At 48.1% G+C, this 25,662-nt stretch overlaps 4 protein-coding genes across 19 annotated transcripts in view; 2 read left to right on the forward strand and 2 right to left on the reverse strand.

Annotated features, from left to right (window-relative positions):
• The first annotated feature begins 736 nt into the window (after positions 1-736).
• RPS27A (ribosomal protein S27a) lies at positions 737-2,439 on the forward strand. Its single transcript, XM_032684135.1, has 5 exons — positions 737-901; positions 1,193-1,247; positions 1,501-1,586; positions 1,878-2,009; positions 2,252-2,439. The coding sequence occupies exons 1-5, from the start codon at positions 854-856 to the stop codon at positions 2,399-2,401; spliced, it is 471 nt and encodes a 156-aa protein (XP_032540026.1). The 5' UTR covers positions 737-853; the 3' UTR covers positions 2,402-2,439.
• Positions 2,440-2,976: 537 nt separating this feature from the next.
• Positions 2,977-13,152, reverse strand: MTIF2 (mitochondrial translational initiation factor 2). Of its 2 annotated transcripts, none has more exons than XM_032684133.1 (14): positions 13,001-13,152; positions 10,699-10,933; positions 10,100-10,205; positions 8,742-8,913; positions 8,150-8,310; positions 7,562-7,738; positions 7,299-7,438; positions 6,578-6,702; positions 5,653-5,857; positions 4,856-5,108; positions 4,038-4,178; positions 3,669-3,833; positions 3,328-3,468; positions 2,977-3,237 (listed from the first exon to the last, which is right to left on the reverse strand). In XM_032684133.1, exons 2-14 carry the CDS (start codon positions 10,921-10,923, stop codon positions 3,068-3,070), a joined length of 2,181 nt encoding a protein of 726 aa, XP_032540024.1. In that variant the 5' UTR covers positions 10,924-10,933; positions 13,001-13,152; the 3' UTR covers positions 2,977-3,067. The 2 variants fall into 2 exon arrangements, with proteins under 2 accessions (XP_032540024.1, XP_032540025.1); XM_032684134.1 differs by lacking the exon at positions 13,001-13,152 and adding an exon at positions 12,172-12,288 and having other exon boundaries at positions 10,699-10,930.
• A 1,054-nt stretch (positions 13,153-14,206) lies between these two features.
• Positions 14,207-15,501, forward strand: LOC116785011 (prolyl-tRNA synthetase associated domain-containing protein 1-like). Its single transcript, XM_032684157.1, has 2 exons — positions 14,207-14,312; positions 14,967-15,501. Exons 1-2 carry the CDS (start codon positions 14,226-14,228, stop codon positions 15,402-15,404), a joined length of 525 nt encoding a protein of 174 aa, XP_032540048.1. The 5' UTR covers positions 14,207-14,225; the 3' UTR covers positions 15,405-15,501.
• A 1,157-nt stretch (positions 15,502-16,658) lies between these two features.
• CCDC88A (coiled-coil domain containing 88A) overlaps positions 16,659-25,662 on the reverse strand; it is a 63,897-nt gene continuing 54,893 nt past the window's right edge. For 9 of the 15 annotated variants that reach the window (XM_032684145.1, XM_032684142.1, XM_032684140.1 and 6 more), the window contains 4 exons: positions 24,824-25,089; positions 23,395-23,884; positions 20,031-20,130; positions 16,659-19,497 (listed from right to left, as the gene is read on the reverse strand). In XM_032684145.1, coding sequence (XP_032540036.1) covers positions 20,066-20,130; positions 23,395-23,884; positions 24,824-25,089 — 821 coding nt within the window. In that variant the 3' untranslated portion in view covers positions 16,659-19,497; positions 20,031-20,065. Of the gene's footprint in view, positions 23,885-24,823; positions 25,090-25,662 lie in introns of all 15 variants that reach the window. The other 6 variants (XM_032684137.1, XM_032684138.1, XM_032684136.1 and 3 more) reach the window with 3 other exon arrangements.

Genomic DNA, 25,662 nt, shown 5'->3' on the forward strand with positions numbered 1-25,662 from the left:
GTGCCCGTGAGGTGTTTTGAAATCGCCTTCTCAGGGGCCGGGACACCGAATCCTGGGATTTCGCGCTGCAGGGCGAACGCGCGGATACACAGCTCCCTGGAAAACCCACCGTCCCGAAAACAATAATCCCACGGACAGCCGCCACAATGCGCAGAGGAACCGGCACCGACGGCTGAAAGACCCTTCCCTCACGGCAGGGAGGACCCTCCCCGCCCCAGCCGCTGTGAGGGGAGGTGGGACCCGCCATCACGGCGGCCCCCTCACGGCAGCTGCCCCCATCGCCTCACGGCGAGCCCCGCCTCGTCCCCTCACGGCGGATCCTCCTCCCCAAACGACAATCCCGCCTCGGCCCCTCACGGCAGCTTTTCCTCCTCCCCAAATGACAGTCCCGCCCCGTCGCGTCATGGCGGCTCCTCCTCCCCTCGCGACGGCCCCGCCTCATCCCCTCATGGCAACTTTCCCCCCGCCCCTCACGACAGTCCCACCTCCTCCCCTCATGGCAGCTCCTCCTCCTACCGTCACGTCAGCCCCGCCTCGTCGCGTCATGGCGGCTCCTCCTCCCCTCACGGCGTTCCCGCCTCTTCCCCTCACGGTGTGGCCGCGGTGCACTGTGGGAGCCGCGGTTCCCGCCCCCCGGCCCCTCAGCCGGACTACAGCTCCCAGCGCTGGCGGGCGCGGCTCTGCCGGCGGGGCATGCCGGGAGCTGTAGTCCCGGCGCCCCTGCCGCCCCTCCCGCGGCGCGGGGGGAAACCCCGTGCGCGCAGGCACAGCCCTCTCTCCGCCGCGGCCGCCATTCCGCGAGCAGCGCGGGCACCCCGCGCCCCGGCCCCGCACCGCCCGCACAGCCCTCACCATGCAGATCTTCGTCAAAACCCTCACCGGGAAAACCATCACCCTCGAGGTGAGCCGACAACGCCGCGCCGGGCCGCCGCTGCCTGCCGGTGCTCCGGGATGCGCCGGGAGATACCGGGATGCGCGGAGAATTCCCGGGATATGCGGGGGAACAGCGGGGTGATGCGCGGGGAAACGCCGGCCCTGCGCTGCCCGGCGGGGTTCGGGCCGCGCCGTGAGGGCCGAAAGGGCCGTGTCAGCACCGGGGGTGTGCCGGGAGCTCCTCGTGGTTCCGCGGCTTTCCTGGGCTCAGCAAAAGGCGAAGCGCGTTTTGACTCTCTTGTTCTGTTTAATTAAATAGGTTGAGCCTTCTGATACTATAGAAAATGTGAAAGCGAAGATCCAGGATAAGGAGGGTACGTTCAAGAGGCACTTACTCATTATTATATAGTGATCGCAATAAATAAATAAATAATAAATATTATATATACTATTTATGCTTTGATATAAATTCCTACATTATATTTCTTATATATTACATTGATATATATCTGTCTCGTGGACTGATTTATGTCCTGCTCAGATGTAATTGTCTGCAGCAATTTTTTTTTATTGCAGCATGTTATAGTGCACGTTCCTCATTTATTTCCCGGTTTGTGTCACCCTTAGGCATCCCTCCGGATCAGCAGCGGCTGATCTTTGCTGGGAAGCAGCTGGAGGATGGACGCACACTGTCCGACTACAACATTCAGAAAGTGAGTAGGAGAGGCAGGAGCTGGGACAGTCAGAGCTGAGGTCACCTTTGCTGCTCAGGCTCAAAATTGTGTCAGATGTCTTCAACCAAATCAGTGGATTTAGGGTTGGGTGGCAGTATTGATGCTGGGGGCTTGGGAGGTCACCTTAATAGCAAATAATCCTTTTAAGAGCTTTCCTAAGTGCCTGGCACTTGAGGCCTGCTTTCTCTGGATAAAAGGAACAAGCCTGCTTAAATGCTCCTTGTGCCTTGAGACAGCATTCTGAGCCTATTTCATGTGCCTTACTAACAGGAATCAACCCTTCACCTTGTGCTGAGACTTCGGGGCGGTGCCAAGAAAAGAAAGAAGAAGTCTTACACCACCCCCAAGAAGAACAAGCATAAGAGAAAGAAGGTGAAGCTTGCAGTGCTCAAGTACTACAAGGTAGGTAGAAATACCAAACTTGATGAAAACTCAGCTCTCAGCAGAGCTTGTGTATTTAATATTCAAAGTCCTTCCATCTGCAAATATCCCAGCTGCTTGATGAAAGAGGAACCCGCTGTTGCAGCCGGGCACTTCTGAGCTTGCATTAACTACCACAGAAACTGCTTTGCCGATGAAAAATAGTCAGAATTCTCATCACTTCTAAAGGTGTTTGAGAGATTCTCCCTGTTTGCCCTTCCCAGGTGGACGAGAACGGCAAGATCAGCCGCCTGCGCCGGGAGTGCCCGTCGGAGGAGTGTGGGGCCGGAGTCTTCATGGCCAGTCACTTCGACAGGCACTACTGTGGCAAGTGCTGTCTGACCTACTGCTTCAACAAGCCAGAGGACAAGTGAATGTCCCACACAATAAAGAGCTGACCTTCTGTACGGTTTTTAAGGGTCTCTTTTTCTGTGGGGCTGTGTTTCTTCTCTGCTCGTAAAGAGAAAAACCTGCGAAGCTTTGGGTGCTGCCAGCTGGGATGAGGTGCTTTCTAAAACTGAAGCTTGTTTTAAATAATAAGGGGTACCAGTTGCAGAGGGGGGGAAAAACCAACATTACAGCTAACCTTAGAAGTGGTCTCTTAACATGAGGCAGGACAGTAGTTCTGATCTGGAAAAAGAGGAGCTCAGGAGGTCCAGAGTCATGTCTACAAGTGGGTAAGTGCTAAAGAAAGGGGGAGCTGAAATACTGTACAGCACCACCGAGAGAGGGGAAAGAAGATGGCTCAGCCATTTTGGAGCCAAAGACAGTCATCAGAAATATTTATACCATGATGGCTTTACACACCTGAAGTGCTTGTAGTCACTCTTGTAGTTTGTCCCATGTTCCAGTGACATAAGGTGGTTGCTTGACATGATAGAAAGGCAGAGAATTTCAGATATAAAATATACCTGAAATGCTCTGATGAACAGGTATAAAGCAGCTCCTGTGCATCTCTGGAAGTTCATTTAATGTTACCAGTTAAAGGCCAGCCAGGAGTATAATACACATCTCTTAGTGTTCATGTATTCAAAGGTCCTTTAAAATCCCGGGTCCCAGGAAGTTGTCTGTTGAACTTCTGTTTCTTCATAACAAATAATATCATCCCCAACGTTGAATTCCAAATTCCTGTCCAAACTCAATCCACAGTCCATTCCCGCTTTTATTACCTGGGCATCATCTTTATGATGCTTCAGTGATGACAAAGATCCTACAAAGAGAAAAGTGCATCATAAAGGGATCCCACCAACAGCAGAGCACAGAAGTGGTTTGGTGCAGAATTGGTGGCAATTCCACTCACCTTTCCAAATAACATCCCCGCTGCGGATTAACTTGAACTTCATTTTCCTGTCCAGCAGCCCCTTGTGTACTCTGCATCCAGCCACTGGAATCTTGTTTTTCCCTACTGTTACAGAGAAGGTGTCGAGAACAGAAGCTTCCCCTAAAAGGAAAAAGTTGTGCATGGGATTAACACACTGGCACGAGGTATAAGCAGGCTGCATTTTTCCACCTGCCAAGCTTTACAGCAACAGAAAAGCAGTTACAGAGGAGTAGAAAATGAATATTTGATACAACAGGAACTGGAGAATAAACTTGAGGCCACATTGTGAGGCAAAAATATGTCAGTCAATGCCAACTCACCTATTGTAGTCTCCACCACAGCTGGGGGCAGCCTGCTGTTGAGCTCCTCTTTTAGGTCGTCTATAAGTTTGTAGATGATGTTGTGAAGTTTAATTTTTATTCCCTTTTTATCAGCCAGCTTTTTAATACTGTCATTGGCTTTCACACTGAATCCATATATAACACCTGATAAAGGAAACACTTGTCAAGTGATGACTACGAGAGATCACACTTTAAACAGTTCAAAGTGAAACCATGCAGCACGGGGTAGAATTAGGTGGTCAGCGAACCAAGGAAAGCATTTTGCTCCTGCTTCCCTTTTAAGGAATTTGACTAATTTTACAGCATTTTTGAATAATTTCAAAATTGCAAACTGATTTTTAAACACACCATTAAAGGCTTCAGCGAGGCCCAGATCGTTTTCACTGATGTCTCCCATTCCAAAGTGGACAATGTCCAGTTTACACTCATCCTCACAGTCATAGCTGTCCAGAATGTTCAGAATAGCTTCAACAGATCCATCCACATCACCTGCAGGGGTAAATGGAAGCACTGCTGACTTTGGATATAAAGGAACGTGGAATTATAACTAAGCACATGACAACCCCACGCTGTGCAGCAGAAAGTCTTTTCACATCTATCACTCTTACTACATTTTCAGCAATATGTTAAAATCCATCTAACAAGTCTGTTCATTCCAAAATTTAACTGGATAAATACAACAGGACCAGAGGCTCCACATCTGTCATTTTTCGGGTCAAGTTTGCATTGCTTTTCAGCTCCTGATGTCACTGCCTGTGTATTACCAAATGTGAGGTCAAACCAAGGTCCTCCTGTCCCACTTGAATACACAAACTGTTCTCCATTTTGCTGATGCAAAATGATTATAGTTTGGGGGGGTGGGTGTTATAATTTAGATATACAGAGGTTTATATATGCACGTATATATTTGCATAGGGGTTTACATGTATGGGGTTTACTCCTGAGTTCCTGAGTAAGAGGGTTGGGCTTCTAAGTTTCCTGTGGCTCTGGCCCTGCTGGAAGTGCATCCTTCTGTCCACTGGATGTTTCCTGATGCCCCTGCCCTTACTGAAAGAAGTTCTCTGATCGGTTTTGAGCTGACCAAACTTCAGGGCACAGAAATGGTGTCCACAGCTCAGAGCTGTGTGTGAGAGCACAGACCCCGGGGCGCGGTGAAGGGACAGCACCTTTCACGATGACCGACAGCGTGTCCTCGGCCACCTCCCTCCTGTCCTTGGGCCTCTGGAACAGCAGGTGCCTGTTGGCCTTGTACAGTGCAGCCTTCCTCTGCCTCCAGGTCAGATGGGCCAGCTTCTGCTGCTGCTGCTTGTACTCCAGCCTGTGCTCCTTCTGCTTGGCTTCGATAACCTCCACGTCCTTTTTCAGCTTCTCCTGCTGTTCAACGTAGGTCCTCCAGTCTATCACTTCGTGTGCCCTTTGCTGGGCAGGGAGACAGAAACGTTACCTTTAAAACATTGCATCAGGAAACTCTACAATAATGCAGTTTCATCCTCTGGCATCTTCTCTACAGGCTCACTCATTTTCCCCCACACTTAATCACAGATTTTGCTGCACAGATGGCAGAGAATGAGCACAAGAGCTTCCTCCCTGAGCTACAACATGTTTTTATGGTAACTCTGCATTGCAGAAGAGAGTTATCCTTCATTCTTCCACATGGTGTTTATCCAGCTCTCCCAACACCCATTTCAAGCTGTATTTTATGCATATTCTTCTGTCAGAAACTAGTTCTCTCACTCTAAAATTGAAACGCTGTGGAGATGAGGACAGTCCAGCAGGGGAAAGGTGGAAAACTAAAAGGCAATACGCAAACCCTCATTCCTCTTACAGAGCTCAGGCCCCTTAATCCCCATCCTCATCTTTCACGGGATCCTCCAGGTTATTCAGAATGAAAGCCCTCACTTATTCTGCTACTCAGCTCCTTCCCTGCAGTGTGAGTTTCCCATGAAAACAGTTCTTTCCGTACCTCGGATTCCACTTCCAGGATTTCATCCCCTGCCGAGGGGACGTCCTTCCAGCCCATGATTTCCACGGGGATGCCCGGGGGGGCTGCATCCACGGCCTTGCCGTTCTCGTCAAACATGAACCGCACCTTGGCCCAGGTCTTGCCTGCAACCAGAACACAGCCCCTCCTCAGAGTTCCTCTCTGCATGATGGCTGTGGTGAGGGGACTGGTGGAGAGCAGAGGAGAGAAATGACAAACAGAAGAGAAGTGACACTTCTCCCCCTCTCCATGCAGGCAAAACACAAGCCAGGACGGGCCTGTGACCCACCACGGGCAGAATGCTCCTGCTAATAAAATTTTAAAGTGACTCACAAAACCCCCAAAACCTGCACTGTACTCTGCATTTCTGCAGAGCAGTCCAAAATTAGGCATTTGTGAACCCAGCAACGGACTGATTTTACCCACTATGTGAACCTCCCCCAAAAAAAACCCCAAACAACAAATCCCAACAACTTTCTGGAATTCAATTAGTTTTTAAAGAGGGTAGAACACGCCTTGTTCACACAGAACCTGCAAAAGGACTAAGACTTTTAAGAGCAGAACGTCACATCACACACAGTTTGCCACAAACTGTGTATACATTATGACTGTTAACTTCACCATTCCTACTGTTTTAATGGCATTTAAAAAATACATCTGTTCTGGCATTTTAAACTAAGTCCTGTGCTCACAGGACTTCATCTCAGTGATAGGATGTATTTTCCCCCATCAGTTTAAAACTTCTTTTTCTGGCCCTCGCGCTGCAGAATAACATTTCAAGGCTTTAATTAGGAACATTGCAAAGAAACTGTGACAGCTTTGTTTAGGGAGGTCCAAATCCCCTGAGCAGTGTCCCTGTGTTGTCACAAATTGCTCCTCTGAAGCTCTGGAGGTGCAGACAACTCACCCTTTGCCTCTGTCTTTGCGAGACTCGATGACGGTGCCCTCGACCAGCCCTGTGGCATCTGCCTTCAGCTCCAGCATCTCTGCCAGGGCAACAGTGGCTTCTGCCAGAACCATCAGGTTTTCACCCTGCATGAAACCACACACACACAAAAATACACAAAAATACAAAGCATTAAAGTGAGATCAGAAGTTGAAATCTTGGTGCCCCCACTGAAAACTCGATGACATTTACCACCCAGTCAAGACCTCAGGACATCAAAGAGGCAAAACTGCTGGGCTGGGTTTTTCCCTCCACCCCCTTTTTTCTAATTACATCTTGTAAGACCACTGTGAAAGTGTGCTCCTGTGATTAGGCCTGTGTTAGGAAAATCTTTATGTACCCTGGTTTGAATTTTTCCCTTCATGCAGAGCACTATCACCAACCTTGTTTTTGCACTGATTTCATACAACGAGCAAACAGCAACTAGGATTAACCTGAAAAATATCCACTGAACTTACAGAATAAAAACAAGATATTATTGCTCCCTAAAAGCCTGAGCCTCAGAATACATTTCAGAGTGTTTCAAATAATTCTGGTGAGAGCCAGCAGCACCGAGCTCCTGGTGTTTGACACCTTGCCATGAAGAGAAATAACGTATTTTGCAGCTGCTAAATAAAAGTGCATCTCTCTGCACACATCAGACACCCACAAACACCACCCTTTTTTTCCACCACAACCTTACCTTGAGCGCAGAAATATTCACAGCTTGAACATCACCCCCAAACTCCTCACAGACCACATCATGAGCCAGCAACTCCTTCTTTACTCTTTCGGGATCGGCTTCGGGTTTGTCGCATTTATTGATGGCGAGGATAAGAGGAACTAAAAAGAGGAGGAGCAAACTCAGCACGAGCCTAACCAAAACTCGGTGTGACCACCAGAGCTGCTAGAAAAGGTAATGGCCAGCTAGAACAAATCCCTGCAGGGTGGACTCTGAGGAGGTACCTCCTGCATTTTTGGCGTGCTGGATGGACTCCACGGTTTGCTCCATCACGCCGTCCTCTGCCGCGACCACCAGGATGACGATGTCGGTGACGTTGGTGCCCCGTGCCCGCATGGCTGAAAAGGCTGCGTGCCCAGGAGTGTCCAGGAAGGTTATCTTTTCCCCAGAAGGCATGTGCACTGTGAACAAAGGGACACGGAACAGCTGAAAATCAGCGCTTCACCCGGGTTTATTCGATGCAATCAAGCATCGCTCCTTTGAGAAATTCTTTAATACCAATGACAAGTTTTAGGCAGACAGATAACTTGGCACGGAGGTGGGAGGTGCTGCTAAATCCTCAGGAGTGAAAAAGCATCCTGGGATCCTCCTTAATCCAAAAATAGTCTAATTTAACTGTGCAGACAATTAACTTCCAAGTTCCACCTAAGTAATTCTGACAGTTATCAGCAACAGATATATCACGTTACAGTTTCCTTCTTCGCCGCTTACATATAAATTGGTTTTGTGGCAACATTTTCCCCCAGTGAATTGGCTGCAAGTCAACCAAAGCAAACTGTGTTAAGCATGACCATGTGCGTGGTGGGTCTCACCAAGGAAAGCCCCGATGTGTTGTGTGATGCCTCCTGCTTCCATGGAGGCCACCTGGGTTTTCCGCAGGCTGTCCAGTAACGTCGTCTTCCCGTGATCGACGTGTCCCAGGATGGTGACAACGGGGGGCCGTGGGGTCAGTACTGCTGGGTCTGCAGGGGGCCTGCAAGGACAGCACAAATGCCAGAACAATTCTGAGTGACAGGCTATGCCCACGTGGCTAAAGAAGAGCCACTGTGAGTTTTGTGATTCCCCCTCCTCCCAAATCCCGGGTGCACCACAGCCAGCCCCCCTCGTGCTCAGTGCGACTGAATTAATACCCTGAATTAATGCAGCAATCCAGGGTAGCAAAGAACTGGCTTTTCTTCAGAGTGTGGCATAGAAAAACCCCACCTGAAACCAAGCCAAATGCAAGTAGCAGTTTTATGGCTAACTAAATCAAAATAGTAAACTTCACCTTTTAAATATGATCATATTGTGACTGTATCAGGTATTATCAACACAGCATCGAAACAAAGAAAGACAGGACATGACAAACACCTGCAGGAAGAAACAGAAGATAAAGAGCCAAAAAGAAAACAGTTCCCAACTTGCCTTTTCACAGCATCTGTGTTTTTTCTTTCCTTCTCCTCTTTCAGTTTTGCTGATTTGTACTTCATTCCTGATTTCTGAACAATCATCTTGATGTGGTCTTCATACAAGATGGAATCTGGCTCCAGTGAATCGAGGTCAACGTCTGTGTACAGCAGTGCTTCATAAATATGGTCTGTGGGAAAGACAAAGGCATTTAACAATGGCACCCACAAAAACATGTGGGACAAAAAAAACAAACCCAGTTCATACAGTGTAAGATTTTGTCATTAGTGGTTTATATTGTGCTGTTAAGTTTCATTCACAAAGCACTTTTCCTGTAGTTAGATTTATCTAAAAGTTGCTGCTACACCACATACTTGCAGAGAAGAACTTGATGCAGAAGGATTTACAGAACCTGAGTGCCTTATCAAATACTATCATCTTATTTTTCCCCCTGGATTTTCACACCTTACTTTTCCATTGAACCCCTCCAAAAAGAAAGCAATGGAAACTCATCTAAACCAAACAGCAAAGGAGTGACTCAAGGAGGAAGGAAATCTGATAATTCAGATCATTTGCTGCTTTCTTTGGTAGCAGAAGCACAGAACCCACTGCAGCAGTAAGAAATTGTTACATGCTGACCTAGGGACTGTCAGAAAGGTACAGCAAGACATGACAGACTTTTCTGCTTCTCTCCTCATTGCTGAGAGGGAAATTTGCCAAAAAAAGTCCCCAGCTGGACAGGAAGAGACTGGAGACTGGTATTATACAGCTGCAGATTTCAAATGTCAAGAGGCAAAGCATGCCAATAACCCCCCTAAAATATTCAGAGCTGGTTGAGCAGAGCCACCATACAGCCAGGAATGAACAAACCTGCTCCTGTGACCCAGTTGTCTGGGCAGTCACTTAAAGAGGGAAGTGATTCCAGACAAGCCTTGCCCACTCTCAGCTAATTAAACCACTGTTTCAATGAAACACAAACGCTCCCGGATCCCAGATCCCTACTCCCAGGGCTGGATTCCGGGCTGAAGCTCTCCAGTCATGAGTTTTTAACTCCCAGGGGTTCAGCTCTGACAAACCAGGGTGCAGTGTTTTCCTTCCCGAGTAATTTAGCCCCTGGGAGCCCCAGGCACGAGGAGCAGCCCCCCTGGATCCTTTCTCCTGGAGACAGGAGGCAGCCCTGGCTCCTTCCCATTTCAATGGCTGGCCCGGTGATTTGGACAGCCCAACTTTTTTTGTGTGTACCAACAGCTCCTTTGGGATGGGACAACCTCCCTGGCCAAGGGAGGGATTAACAACCGCTAATTAACACCACTGAAGACACCTCTGCCTCTCCCACTCGTGGTCCTGCTGTTCTAAACCCCAGAGCAGCCTCTCACCTATGTCTCTGCCCATGGCTCGTGCCAGTTCCTCAACAGTCATCTTCTGCCTTATCTCCACTTCTCCTCTCGTCAGGGGGAACTTCTTTTTCTTCTTTTTTGTCTCCTACATGGAATTAGACACGCACATAGGAACACAGAGCTGGCATAAACTAGGGAATGACAAAAACAACATTAAAAAGACAGTGGTCTCAAGCCATAGGAGCTGAACACATCTTTTTTACTAGAACACTAATGAATTTAAATAAATAAACCGACTTACACATCACAATGGACATTTAAAACGTGTAGCACGCAGCACAATCTTTTTTCATTTTTTATTTTTCAGATTAAGGGTAAAAAAAAGTCAACAAAATAACTTTCACTTTTGGGTTTTAATAACTTCTTCCTGCCTCTGCAAAATTCACAATGCTACCGGTCTAAGTCACTATTTGAGAGGGAATCACAATAAAGTCACATATTAAGCACGTTTTGTCTGATAAATTTATAACAAATTCTCTATGTTCACAGATAAAGCTCTTTAGTTTTAATTTAAAAGTTCAGGGTGAGCTCCTGCACTTTTCACACAGACCCAGGGATTACTGGGCTTTGGAAGTTACCTCCTTCATGGCCAGATGTCTGCGCTGGGCTAAGGCAGCACTGATTATTCTGTGTTTTTGGCAGAGCTGTGGGCGCAGCAGGACGGAGCACAGGGGGTGTGCAGAGACCTGCACAGGCTTCCATTGTGCCCCCCAAACCTTCCTGTAGGACAGGGCCCGGAGCTGCCTGCAGGCACCACGGAGCTGCACCAGGCTCTCCAACCTCAGCACCAGCCCTCGGTTCATCTCCTCACTGCAAACACAAAGGGCACACTGAGACCAGGAGCTGAAACGTGTTCTTCCTCGGGACAAAACGGACAGGAACGCAAGGCACGAATGTTACGGTTCCAAACAGGCTTTTTAACACTTAAAAGAGTGAACTATTTAGCAACTGTTCCAGTTTTTTTTCTCCACTACCCCACTGCAGACTCTGATCTACTAAGAGCTTACAGATCTTTCTTTGATATAAGCTACTATAAACTACTCTCTTCCACTGAACTTTGATATAAACGACTAAACCCCCTATTTTGGGTTCTTTGACATCTGCTAGAAGGAAAGGGACGTTTGCACTACTTGTGCTACACTGACAGAATCACCCAGGTGTGAGCTACCTCTCTGAGCCCATGAAACACACCTGCAAAATGCTCTTTACTTGAGCATTTGAAGAAAAAAGCACCACCCAAAGACCACAGCACTGCAATAACACCAGTGCTGCCGTGTGGACAGAGATATCCTTTGAGGATAAACCTTGGCTCAGCAACCAGGCTTCCCAGGATGCTTCTGCCAGATCATCCCACATCTTGTTTTAACCATCTTAACTCTGGTTTGAGCCATTTTGCTAATTATCTCATATAACAATGTCCTCCTTTGAACTTCTCCTGTTGCTCAGAGCTGCCAGTTCTGCGCTGGCACATGTTCCCAGAGAAGCTGTGGCTGCCCCTGGATCCCTGGGAGTGTCCAAGGCCAGGCTGGACAGGGCTTGGAGCAACCTGGGCTAGTGGAAGGTGTCCCTGCCCATGGCAGGGGGTGGCACTGGATGGGTTTAAGGTCCCTTCTCACCCAACCCATTCCACGATTCTGCTGTGCCCAGGGTGCTCTCCCAGGTGTCCCGGTACCACCTTCCCGCAGCTCCAAAGGCAGGGAACGCTCTGGGCTCCTCCCAGGAAGGCTGCAAGCCCTTTAAAACCTCCCTTGCACCCGGACACCTGCGGGAAGTGACCCGACGACAAACTAACCAACCAAAACCAGCTACTTTGGGGGTTTTTTTGTTGCCTTAAAGGGGCTGAACGTGTAAACCCGAGGAATCCCGGACCTGCCACAAGACGCTGCCTACACACACACAATCAACACAAGGTCAAGGCCACACCGGACCAGCCCACAGCGGCGAGACTCCCCCGCGAGGCTCTGCCCGTGGAAACCCCCTCCCGGCTCTCGGGGGTCCCCGCGGCGGGAGCACCCGCCGCCCTCCTGCCCACCGTCCTGGCTAATCAATACCTGTCGGCCGCGGCCGGCCCGCCCTCCCCGCGGTGGCAGCGCCCTTCTCCGAGCCCCCGGCTCGCCCACCCCGGCCCTGACAGCGCGGCTGAGGGAGGGAGGGGAGGCGCTGAGGGCAGAGGAGGGATTGCGGACGCCCCGGCCGCCCTCAGCCCGCGCTGCCCCTCACGCCCGGCGCGCCGCTCTCCGCGCATGCGCCCCGGGGACACCGCGCAGGCGCAGCGCGGCCGCGCCCGGGCGGGGGCGGGGCCTCGCCTCAGAGGGGGCGGGAATTCCCCTCACGGCAGAGGGATGTTCTCCGCTTATGCCAGGGTGTCGGAATTTGGTTTTTAAACGTATATATAAGTAGTAGAAAGCATATATATATATATAAATAAATATATCTATATGCACGCACACTATATAAAAAAATTCGGTTTTCTCCTGCCAGGAGCTAGCAGTTTTATTTTCTTCGCAATGTCGTCCCCCCCCCGCCCAACCTCCAGTTTAAAGCTTTTAACGTGGCTGATTTATCGGCCCCGTCTAATTTGGTCTCTCTAAAATAACGCCACTTAATGGACTGGGAAAAAGAAAAATCTAAGAGGAAGGTCTATAAATGAAAAGTCCTCAGTGTTCCCTGGTTAATGATGGTTGTGAGACCCGGGGATAATCCCAAGGGTCTGCTTGGGACAGCGCTGCAATCCCTGTCCAGACACTGGAAATTGCGGGTGACGGCCATAAATTCCTTTCTGTACATTTGAGCTGTGCATTTTACACACTTTGCCCATAATGTGGGACCCGTGGTAGCTCACACAGGTAGTTTTACACCCTCCTGAGCAGTACCTATGTGTTTTGCTGCCCTCAGTACCTCAAGTATTTGCTCATTTATGATGCTGAGTGTCCAAAAAAAAAAAAATATTTTGAATTTCTGAGGCACCACCTGCTGGTAAATGCTCCAGGTACTGACACCTTGAAATGCACAAGGCCCTCAAGTGTTTCTCCATGGGTACAATGGGAAAAATCACCTCAAACTAAACCACACTAAAAAAAAAAAAAAGAAAAAAAAGAAAAAAAGCTTAAATATGAAAAGTTGTGCAAAGGCATTAAAAGCAATTCCTGCACGGGGACTGCACGGAGCTGCCAGCCAGTCCCACGCTGAGGGCAACACATCCTGGGACTGCCTGGGATTGACCTGAAAAACGTTTTATTGGAAAGATAAAATTTAGCATGCGAAACAGCCATCAGAGTTCACAGCAAATCTGCTTTTTGAGTTGATCTTCCACTGGACGCTGCCTGGAAATCTTCCCGTGCACCGCTGTCAGGCTCTGGGAATTAGCGTGGGATCATATTCTACCCACATGTCTCTTAACCACAGAGTCATCCTGTTTTCATTTAAAGCTTTATTACAGATTGCCCGTTTTTCTGGAGGGCAAACTGAAAACAAATATAGATGTCACAGGTCGGGACGTTGGTTTGGGCTGCAGAAATATTTTCCGCTTAACTCTGTGGCCGTTAACGCTTGGCTTTGTCCCTCAGTGGCAATTCCTCATTATTACTGGATGCCTTTAAAAAATTTAAAAAAAAATTCAGGTGTCTCATAAAGTTTACCTTACTTTGATTCTTTTTTTTTTTTAGCTTTGAATTTTTCTTAACTTCCTTACTTAGCAGCAACGTTTTCAGCACAATATATAAGCAACCAGCCAGAACCTGAAATCACGGTAAGGACACGCAGATAAAAATGAACAGGTTTATTTAATCTGAGAGGAAGATCTGGCTTGAAACCAACATTAAACACAGTTCACAGCGGGTGTGTGCCGGAGCAACGTGTAATCTCTGAGCGGGAGGTGGTTTTAAGAGACCTGACATACCTTGAGCTGTGCGGGAGGGGAGGTGCGGGTGCGATGGAGACCTTTGTTCCCCTGGCACGGTGGGAGGGCGGCAGGAGGCTGAGCCCCTGGGGGTGTCCCTTGGTAAATTAACTCGGATTTATGGCACTTGCCCGTTCCCCGCGCTCGCCGCCGCTCCTGGGCGGGCTCCCGCGGCGGAAGGGGCGGTGGAAGGGGCGGCGGGAGGCGATGGCGGCGGGGCCGGAGCTGCGGGAGGCGCTGGAGCGGCGGCTGCGGGACCTGGGCATCGCCACCGTCACGGCCGAGCACCCCCAGGTACGGCACAGACCGCGGGCATCCCAGGGAACCCGGCGGGAATCCCGGCAGGGAATCCGGCAGGGAACTCGGCAGGGAACACGGCAGGGAACCCGGCAGGGAACCCGGCGGCAGCGGGGCGGGATGAGGCCCCGAGCGCGCTGTTCAGGGTAATTATCAATGGGGAACTTCAAACGCAGGGCCTGGCAGAACGTCTGGGGGTTTGTTTTGGGATCGCACTGACTGCGCTTTTGCCTCCAGATTTCCCCTTTTCCCCTCCAGTTCCTTCAGCAGTTTGAGGAGGTACAACCCACCCCCCTCCTTCCCCTGACACCTACGGTATCCAAAAGCTGCTTCCCAAACTTTTCCTCGCTCCCAGCTGAAAGCACACGTGCCACGTCATTGCCGTGTGTCTGCAACGGAGCTGCAAACAGCACTCTCAGAGCTGCCTTGAAGTGAGATATTGATTGCTGTATGACAACACAGAAATTATCCAGCAGCAGTCTGTCACATTTCATTCGTGTTCTGTTCAGATTTCCTCATAAAAGGGTACAGCTTTTAGGCCAAATGGAACATCTGGTATTTTCTAAGTGTTTAACAGCAGGTACCTGCCAGGACTCAGCTGGGAGCCTAACGGGATATAGAGTCTCACACCACACCGGTGCTGCTTTCCAGGTGTTCACCGTGGAAGAAATGATGCCCCACGTCCAGCACATGAAAGGAGGTCACAGTAAAAACCTGTTTCTTAAAGACAAAAAGAAGAAAGGGTTCTGGCTGGTGACTGTCCTGCACAACAGGCAGGTCAATTTAAACGACCTGGCTAAAAAACTGGGCCTCGGCAGCGGGAACCTCAGGTTTGCTGAGGAGAACTCCATGCTGGAAAAGCTCCAGGTGGGCCAGGGCTGTGCCACGCCACTCGCCCTCTTCTGTGACCAGGGGGACGTGAGGCTGGTGCTGGACGCTGCCCTGCTGGAAGGGGGCCACGAAAAGGTGTATTTTCACCCCATGACAAATTCTGCGACCATGGGATTAAGCCCCGAGGACTTCCTGAAGTTCGTGAGATCAACAGGCCACGACCCCATCATCCTGCACTTCGATGAAGATGTCAAATAGAGGAAGTTCACTTTTCTACTACTAGACATAGATTTGGTAGAGAAAAACTGGTGAAAATCTTGTTACAAATAAAAAGAAGGCTTACTCCTTTTTCATATTTTTCCAATTGTTTAAGTTTATACTGGATAACCTAGTGAGAAAAAATACTGTCCTTGAGTTATTAGAAGTTTAGCAATGTCCTTAAAAAGACGTTTCCAACGTGTATGCACTAAGTATAAACTTAGTGTAAATTAAATCATGTCTGCACTAGGTAACTAGTAAGTATAAAAGGCATTATTTAAATAATTTTATAATCTTTGTTAATGGAACAGATAAAACTGGAACTTCCCAGGTGTGGGACTGGCCTTGAAGGTTTAAACTTGACATCAAGAGAGGGGAGCAGTGAAAGTGAGGGATGGAACCTGAAGGTGATGGGGGAGTGAAGGCTTTTGGATGCAGCCTAATGAAAATGTCATTAGCACCAGCCAACAGCTGAGGTGAACAGAAATCAAACCCACAGGAGCAGGAATTAAAAACACATCAAAGGAGTTGTGATCTTGGAAGAATGAACAATTACTATTATCTGAGTAAGAAAAAGCATCTTCTAGGGCAAGGTAAGTTCCTTCACCCGCCTCCTTACCGTGGTTTCCTGCGTTTTGGAAGGATCTGACACCTGTTCTCAGAGCTCCTGGAGACAGAACACTTCAGCATCCAGCAGTTCAGATTCCTCCCTGCACCTTGTCAGACACAAACCAACCCCAGCTATCATGGGAGTCATCTCCAGTGGGAAAGAAGGGACCTAAAAACGCTGCAGCTGTAGGAAGAGTCACTAGAAAAATATCCAGTAACATTTATCTTGCCTTCCCCCTAAAGGTTTCTTGTTTCTTCTACCCCAAAATCCCTTATCCCTTAAAAAATGAGTATTAGATTTGACTTGTCGAGGTTTTTAGCTCTGGAATGTTTTAAATGTGACAAATTGATTTAAAGGCATGTGCCCAGTCCTAGAACCTGCACTGCCTGAAGTGTAACTATTGTCATCCTCGGGGGGGATCCTGAGACTTAGCTCAGCAAAAATAACCCCCAAGCAAAACTAAAGCTTCAAATAATATATCTGTCACATCTATAACGATTTCTTTTTGTCTTTACTTACGAAATTAGCGTTGTTTTCTTTGTTTGTTTTTTTTTTAAATAAAAGTATCAAAGTAGTGTACACTTAAAAGCTACCCGAGTCTACACAAATCCCACAGAACAAACTACACACACGGTCCAGAAAAATTCTGCTACAGTTTTATCAGTTTTTTTCCTTCCAGAAGAAATACTCACTGCACACATCACCGACTGACCACGACACCAACACCCTGCCAGTAACATCAGTTTCCAGAAAAAGTGTGTATGAACATACACACGACGAAATAAGAATAAAAATTATTTGGTTTGGCATTTTAATAACATCATTAATAAATGTATACAATGGCGAACATTTAAAAAAAAAAATCAATATGTAAAGGAAATTACAGTTTAAATAAGAGCTTTTTAAGTTCTGTTTCACACCTAGGTACATTCCTTTAAGGCAGTTTTATTAATATCAAAGCATTATTTACATATACATCATCAGCTACCTCTAAAAAAAAAAAAAAAGATAAAAAATAAAATCACACATGAGCTCCTTTGTTAGGCTGCATCATGCCCTGGAAAACGTTTAGAAATAACAGTACCTGTTGGGAATGTTACTAAATCCTCACAGACTATCAGAAAAGTAAATAAAACATACACATGGTATAGCATGACAACCTCCTTCCTAACCTGGACCTGGCACTCTGGGGGGACAAAGCTGGGCCTCCAACTGCTGCTTCCCTGAGACTCTGTGTTCCAGGAACTGAGAAGTGGCTCCCAAATCTGCTTTTTTACTTTGTTTTAAGGGCACTGGGAGGATGAAGGAAGGAGAAAGCAAGCAGGAACCAGCAGCTCACAGCCCCTCCTGACTGCTGGACTGTCCCGAACCTTCCCTGCAAAACAAAGTGCTGGGAGAAGCAGATTAAATCCCTCGAGTGCTCCCATGTCTCTGCTGCTGCTCGTGGCTCATTTGGCAAATACAACCCAAAATCCCACTCTGGCCTTTGTGCTGACGGAGACAAAGTGGGTCCAAACCCGCTCAGGATGGCACAGAGGGGCCCTGGCAGGACTTGGGCCCCCAGAGCTGATCCACCAGAGAGGATCCTGCCCCCCAAATCTCCTCCGAGGAACGTCCCTGGAGGGTTTGGATGGGGGTCATTTCTGGTCCAAGGGATGAGTTAAACAGCAGCTGTACAGTTTGTGACCCCACAGATGCTCTGAGAAGGTGCAACACCATGCAAAAAGCAAAGTGTGGGAGCTGGGAAGGGTAACCTTGGACAACTGGATGCCTCCAGAGTAGAGCTGAGCTGATCAGTGAGATGTGAGGGGATTCCTGTGTGATGGAAACAAGGCTCCTGAAAACAGTAACACTGTTAAATGGTTTGGGTTTGGGGGTTGGAACTGCATCAGTCCTCCGCCCTCAGTGAGGAAAACCCAGTCACAGGCCCTGAAAGGAGCTTGAACACACTGTCCCTCAGAATTAAAGAGATATTTTCCTAACGTTTCTGGTCTTTGAATTCTCTTTCACACCCGCCACGCCTTTAGTGTAGATCTTTTAGCCCATTTTAGCATAAAAAATATTTCAGAAGGAAGTCCCTTTAAAGAAAAAAAAGCAAAAAAAGTGTCCCCTTCTAAAGCTTATTGAACTTGCCTCTTTTTTCCCCTTTCTGACAAGATTTCATGCTTTTGGATGTGTTGAACTGCATTCAGCAGAGTCAGGCTCACTGTCACTGAGGGGATGGAGGTGACCTTCTGGACCTGGGAGGTGACACAGGGAATGTAACCTTCCACAACAGGAATAGGAATGTGCTTATTGGTTTTAATAATGTGTAACAACTCCTTTTGGATCCAAGCTCCTCTCCATTTCCTCTGAGCTCGCTGCAAATCTTCCCAGACACAAATATATGCAACCACCGGTGGTACCAAGAACGTCTGTTGACTTTAATAGAAATCAAGAACGAACAAAAACGGATCTAGTAAAAGAGAACCTTCAAGGGAACTGATTGTAAAATGCATATGATATTATTTACATTTCTTTTTTTGCCATCAAGAAACCTCCTAAGCCACAATCAGCTCATGTCAAGAGACAAACAATAAAAAAAAAATAAAAATATTAGTCAATACACAAACATCGTAAGACAGTCGTAACCTGGAAATGGCATTTGTGGAAAACAGCCTTATATTAAAATAAACGTTATAGAAAACTCAGACCTGACAATTTCCTGTCAGAAACATCTGAACGTACAGAGTAACTCGGGAAGGTGAAAAACACAAAAGACAAACAGTTTCTCTATAACACCATTATCCCATGACTCCCACTTCTGTTAGTTCCCCAACTTTCCCATGGATGTAAACAAGTTTTTTTTTCTCTTGCAGTATGCAACAAAAAAATCAGCATAAACTTTTTTTTTTCTTTTTTAAGAGCAATTTCATGCAGATTATGCAAACCAAATAAGGCAGTGAAGTGCCAGTAGCTGTGAGGTTTTTGTATCTGTATATACAGTCCATTTCAACAAAATACTACAGCATTTCCTTTAGATTTACAGACGTAAAGAGAAACTGCCAGTTATGGGGGTTTTTGGCTAATTATTAGCAGAAGCTTAAGCAAATCAGTGGCTAATTTCAAAAACAGAAGATGAAAGAAGTTTGTTTTGTTTGTTTGTTTGTTTGTTTTTTCCCTGGAGTAATTCTTGAGACCTTAAAATCCTCGGTCCTTAGGGAGATGAGAACTGTCCTTTATTCAGTAGATCTTAACAGTGCAATGTGCAATAATTCCTAAGCCCATCTACACATTTTCGGCAGTAGACTCCAGTAGAGCTCCTTGATTCAAGGAAGGAAGGAAGGTAGGTAGGTTTTTATGTCTTGCCTGCTCTAGTCACGAAGGATGTACAAAATTCCCTCAATTTTTTTTTTTTTTTTTAATTAATGACTCCTACAGTCGCTGTCTTGTTACTTCAGATATAAAGGCTTCACACTGAGATACTGAAGGACACTTTTCTCTCTGTGTGCAGTCGAAAGGCAGAAAGAGAAAAGAACGTGAGAAAAGGCTGCAGGAGCAGAGGCACAACACAGAGGTGAGCACGAACAGAACTAACAGCACTAGAGCATGCAGGACAGGGGCTCAGAGCAGCACAGGGGCTCAGGGAGCTCAGAGCAGCACACAAAGGCACGGCCTGGGGGCCACTCCACACCTGGGGGATTTACCTGCTCCCTTTCTAACAACTGACTTCGCTGCTGGTTCTTAATGGGGTTTTTCTTTGGGCCTTCTTAGTGAGATGTGGCAAAAAAAAAAATCAAAAGAAACTGGCATTTTTTACAGGCAAAAAGGCTGAATGGGATGAGGTTCCCTCCTGAGGGCCACTAGTCCTGGCCTAACTAGTCAGTCCTGGCCTAACCGGTGAGCGCGAGAGAAGCCAGTTAAGCAAAGCAGTATTTACATCTGGTTAATGCAATGTGCTCTGGGTCTGAGATGTAATGCTGTTAGTTTGTTGTAAATGAAATTCATCTCATTTACAGTCTGGGCAGGAAACTCACCACTTGGCCCACAGCTCATGTAGTGGGGAATAGAATTAGGAGCTTTGTTGCTCCCTAGACCTGCTTTTTGAATTTCTGCTTTCTGGGATAGCTTCCACATCTGCAGAGAAAAGCATTTCAGGTTATTCATTGTGTTCATCAGGACACGAAAAAAACCCTCATGCATTAAATACATTCTACTCATTAGGAGAGCAAAAGGATATATAAACACTTCTTGGTTGTTTTTAAGAGGAAAGGACAGAGGAGAGGGACAGAAGAAACTCACTGCAAGTGCCTACTCAGCTGCACTCACTGCCATTCACCTCAGCACTTGAAACAGGCATTACTTGCAAAGCACAGTCAGATATGGGTCACTTTCAGCCACGCCAACCCTACATCTCTGCATATATGGGAAGCAAAAACAATGATGAGATGCAAGCCCAGCTGACTGACCCTAGCAGAGAACTCCCCTCGCTGTATTCTGACCTCCCGCGGTGACAGAAACATTCCCGTTCCGCTCTGCAAACCGGGAAATGCTCTTGGCATGCGACAGCTTCAACATGCAGAATGCAGACCCTGAGTTCCCCAGGCACTCACAGCACAGCATCAGGCAAAGCTGCACTGGGAGCAAACTGCTGAGCCTGCACAACACAACCTCCCTGGCCAGCAGCCACGTGTTTAATCAGTGCCGTGCACTCCTAACTCCTGGAGCAGATCTCCAGGCAGCAGGGACCACGGAACGGGCCAGGGATCCACGTGTGTCACAGCCAGCCTTGTGCACAGCGCAGGAGCAGCAGGGATTGGGAACGGGAGGAATTCCACAGATCCTTCCACTGTTTAAGCATAAACCAAGAGAGACATCCACAAACTTCCTGCTCAAGTGTAAAGACCAAAAAGCAGAGAAAAAAAATGAACCTTCTGTTCATGAAAACATTGGCTTTCTTTCATATCCAATACACAAATGTTGTAAGTCATTATTCTGAGCACTGAACACTTCCACTGCTGCTGATCAACACATTTATAAAGCAATGGAAAGCAGTGGTTTGAGCTGGACAAAGGCTGGTGTCCAGCTCCTGGAGATCCAAGACACTGGTGCTCCAGGACACTCCTACAGACCTTGTTCTGGGCAGAACAAGCAGAGGATCTGCAAGGCCCAGGTAAGAAAACAACAGCTCCTGGCAGCACAGTGTGAGTTTATACAAAGTGCTCTCAGAGCTGAGATTGCAATTCCTTAAATAACTTATCAAAAGTGTGGGGCACACGTTGGGATGCCAGCACTCCTCATCTCCAGCACAATTCCAACACATCTACAGATTAATGGGAGTGAAGGCAAACCACATGAGGCAAGACCAGGACACTGATCCCACAGAACACCTTAGGAACAGGCAATATCTTGCCCTCACTCCTTTTCCCCACTGGAAATGCAGGGCTCCCTCTCCTGTACAAAGCAGAGCCCTCACACCCTCCCATATGGAATATCTGCTGCTCTTCCCCGGGAACTGTGGATTCCCTGCCCCTCCCAGTCAAGCACTAAGGAATTAAAGCTCAGCCCACAGAGCAGTTCTGTGAGTGCCACAAAGCTGCTGCAGAATCAAGGCAGTGTTAAAAACCCAAATGTGATGCTGGTTACTCTCAATATTTAACTTCCATTCAGGTTTTTTGTAAGGGGTGTAACTTTGGCTCCCACAGCTGGCCTGACCACGTCCTCTTGCAGAGAAGGGCTCGTGTCTAAAGCCTCACGTAGTTACTGCTTAAGTCTGGTACAATTTTAAACTGTTTATATTTGCCACTGAGGAGTTTCAAGCACTTGCAGAGGCAGTGGCACATTAATAACTCCAACATTTCTCTTCAGCTGCTCATCTGGGATTTAAGGAGTTATTCCCTGAAGCATTCCTATCCTCCCCTAACCTTGCAAGCAACTTGGTTATTCTTTCTTCTATTAACTGTGTTAATTTAACATTTTTTTCCGTTATTTTGTTACACCACCTTGTTTTCTGCTATGTCAGTGTCCCTTCTGTTGAGAATTAAAAATGGATTTCCACCATGCTCAAGACAGGATTTTATTCCTACGCATCACAAGGAGTCTGTTATTTGACTCCTGATAAAACCAAACCCTTTCCCACGGCTGTACCCCAGACATGGAAAGGCAGAGCAGACTCAAGGGAAAAGGTGGAAAAGGCCATTTTTTCACAACAAGTGCTGGGTATCATGTGACTATTTATCACCTCTTCATAAGAATTATCATTTCTGTCCAGGATTATGAATGCTCTGTGTGTTTGTTGCTCAGTAATTGGTATTTATTGTGCAAACTGGAGGCACGGAATGATTGGGCTGTGATTTGTTCCTCGTGCATTTATGCCAGGACGTGGCATAAATGAGAAGGGCAAGGAGACACTGAGATATCTCTAAATGCTTCTTTTCACTTCTCAAAGAGGGAAAAAAAGCATTTTTACTCCAGGCAGATGATCCACGTGTTCCCGACAGCCCTGAGAGCTGGAGCACAACTGGCAGCACCGTCCTTTCCCGGGAATGCCGTTCCCGGGACGCAGCATGCGTGTGGTTTGACATGCAGCAGTGACCAAGAGGAGAACACCCAACGTTTGTGATGCGTGACAAACAACAACACGGCATTATGGAGGCATGCAGGACGTACACAGTGCAATTAAGGTCTCATGCAGGCTTTGGTGGGGTTACAGTTCCACATTCCAACATGCCACAGTCCACGGCCACGGGACACAACCGCCCAGGGACCAAGCAGAGAGGGGCTGTTCGTTGGAGGGGAGTTTTCTCTGTGATCCAGCGGGCACGGAGAACAGCCCTATGGCATGTTAGACTCGAGCACGTGTAACGACACAACCTCCTCCTCATACACAGCCATACTCATACCACAGGGTCTGGTTATCCTCCGACACCAGCAGCGGGCACTCGGCCTCGCCGGCGCTGGCACCGGGGGCAGGGATGGGCTCCCTGGGCTGGGCTGCCCGTGGCTCGCCCTGGGCAGGGCTCTGAGCAGCACGAGGCTGTTCCTGGATCCAGGGCACTGACCTAAATGCCGACGTGTTTGCCTGCTCAGCTGCTCGGGAGGTGGGTCTCTGGGGCACTCCACTGATATTACTGACTAACTCCGTGTTCAGGGATAAGAATGGCTGGGGCGCAGTAAAGGATCCTGCGCTGCCAGGCCCAGATCCACTGACTTTATCCCAGAACACGCTCGCGCTCGGCAAAGTCCTCTCCCCGCAATTTGGCCTTTCCGGCCTGGAAGGCCTGGGCACCTCGGAGTTACATCCCAAATTACGCGGCGTGGCCTCGCCCTGCGGGACACCCCCTGCTCTGTAGGGCACCCAGTGGGCACAGGGGGAGGAGAACCCGTGTGCTGAGTACTCACTGGAGCTGGGCGGAGCGCTCCTGTCGGCCGCGGGCGCCGCCGGATCCACCGACACGGGCGGCCGACTGTCCTTGGACAAAAAGTCATGGATGCTCGTCCTCCGGGTGGTCCCTTCCGCCGTGGAGATGACGCTGCTGGCACGAGGTAAGGTGGCGTAGGGATTGCAGTCCCGGGACTGGCGCTGGGACACAGTCGCTTGGAGCTTGTCCTTCACCGCCCGGGCCTTGCCCTGGGCTCCGGGCGGGAATTTGATGGGGGAGCTGCTGAAGTAGAGATCGTCAGTCTTGCGGAGGCTGGGCCTCACCAGCTGCTCCGGCTTCAGGGATCGGCCGTCCGAGAAATCCACGGTGGTTTTGACACTCAAGGATCTCACGATCCCACAGCCGGCGCCCGGCTGCTTCCGGAGCCTCTCCCTCCCTGCCAGCTCCGCAGACTCAGACAGGCTCCTCATCACTTCATCTAGAAGGTTCTCCTCACTTGCGGATTTCATCTGCCCAAACCAGGAGACACACATTTATCATTTTATACAATTTTGTAATTGTTAATCTTTACCTTTTCCTAAGCGATCTTCGGGGACATAAATGCAGAATGACCCTACAAAGATTATTATGTTTTTTTTGATTTGTCAGCTCTAAAAGCAATATTAAACATGTATAATATATACACACTTAAAACCTAAAAATCCATGTCAGGGAGACCACAGGTGAGAGATCATTGCAAGTATCCAACAAAACAATCTCCTCTAGACCCAGGTCTCTGTCCCAGACAACCCCAATCAGACCAGCTGGGAATGTGTATTTTTCCATTTCACTTGTGTCATTTAAATAAGACAGAGCCTGACCCTTCCTCCTGAGACATCCTGGTCACAGTGACTGCCTGGCTTTATCCTACAGCCCTTCTGGGTTTTGGGCAGATCTACTCAAGAACTAGGGAGGAAGAAAGTGGAATACCAGCACAGAAAAGGTGATTTGAGGTGTCTAACAAACTGTCACTGCTTTACAGAAACATTCCCTTGGTCTGATTCCTCTCAGATTTCAGTAAGCTCCAAGGTTGCTTTTTGTTTCCCATGAATGTTACAAAGACAGAACTGAAGCAGACAAGAGTCTCCTCAGGGGATGAAGCCGAACATCTCCCTTGCTGTTGATGCAGGACAGAGCTGACAACAGCTCCTGCTGAACAGATGTGCCGGACTGGAAGGAGTCCTGGCCTTCCCCCTGCACTGCGAGTGTCCGGGCACCAGGGGGAGGACTTCTCACCAACCCAGGGGCCTCTGGAGTTCGAAACAATGTGGTGTGTGGTGCAGCAGGTGCAGTGTATGAGGAGAGACCAACAGCTCCACAAAGCTCTACAGCAATTCTCCTCCCTGCGCCTGGCACTAACTGAGCCCGTCCGAGCGAGACCACGTAGCCAGAACACCCTCCAGACTGACCTCACTGGAGTTACTCTTGTTGCTCTCCTCCAGGAACTGCTGCAGGGTGACCACTTCGCTGCCGGGAGAGCCCGTTTTGGGGGGTTTTCCACGGCTCTCCAGCGCCTCGGGAGTTCTCAGCTGGGGCACGGGGCTGGAGCGGGTGGGACCCTTCAGGTACTGGGTGGGGCTGCTGCTGCTGCTGGACCAGGCCTCGTGCTCGTGCAGGAGGCTGAACTCCCCACTGCTGTGGCTCTGGGGCCGGCTCTGGCTGTTCACTGCGCCTGCTGGGGGCAAGGAGAGCAGGGATTCCCATCAGAAACACATGGGACAGCTATAAACCTGTACAACCTGACTCAGATTGAACACTAATTCTCTTTAAATGACTAAAAATAATCCAGTTGTCCTTTTTGACTCCCCTGACTTACCTCGTGCAGCACTTACAACATGATTTTTTTTTTTTAATAAAAACTACTTTTCATTATAATCTGGGCCTCCATCCACATAACATGACATTCCAAGAGGCTAAGGATACACTCCTGCTCCTGTTCAGCATCATTGGGAGGCACGTGGCAATAGAATGTTAAATGAAATACAAAAGGTTTAATGGAAAGGAAGTATTTCTTCCAACAAGATCTACTTAGCAATGCTGCTTCTCCAACACTTTCTGCTGTTACTCCTAGTTGGTTACAACTGGGACCTGAAGGAAGCACATGGTGTTAAATGCAAAATAAATGCCACAAGCCCAATTCTTTTTATTTGTCAGAAATTGTGAATTGCTAAAAAAAAATACTTAGGGATAATCAAGTATTTCTGACTTCATGTTACTCTTAAGAAACGAAACTAAGTTTGAACAAAGA

The sequence above is a fragment of the Chiroxiphia lanceolata genome, chromosome 3, assembly GCF_009829145.1.
Source record: "Chiroxiphia lanceolata isolate bChiLan1 chromosome 3, bChiLan1.pri, whole genome shotgun sequence".
NCBI classification, from domain to species: Eukaryota; Metazoa; Chordata; class Aves; order Passeriformes; family Pipridae; genus Chiroxiphia; species Chiroxiphia lanceolata.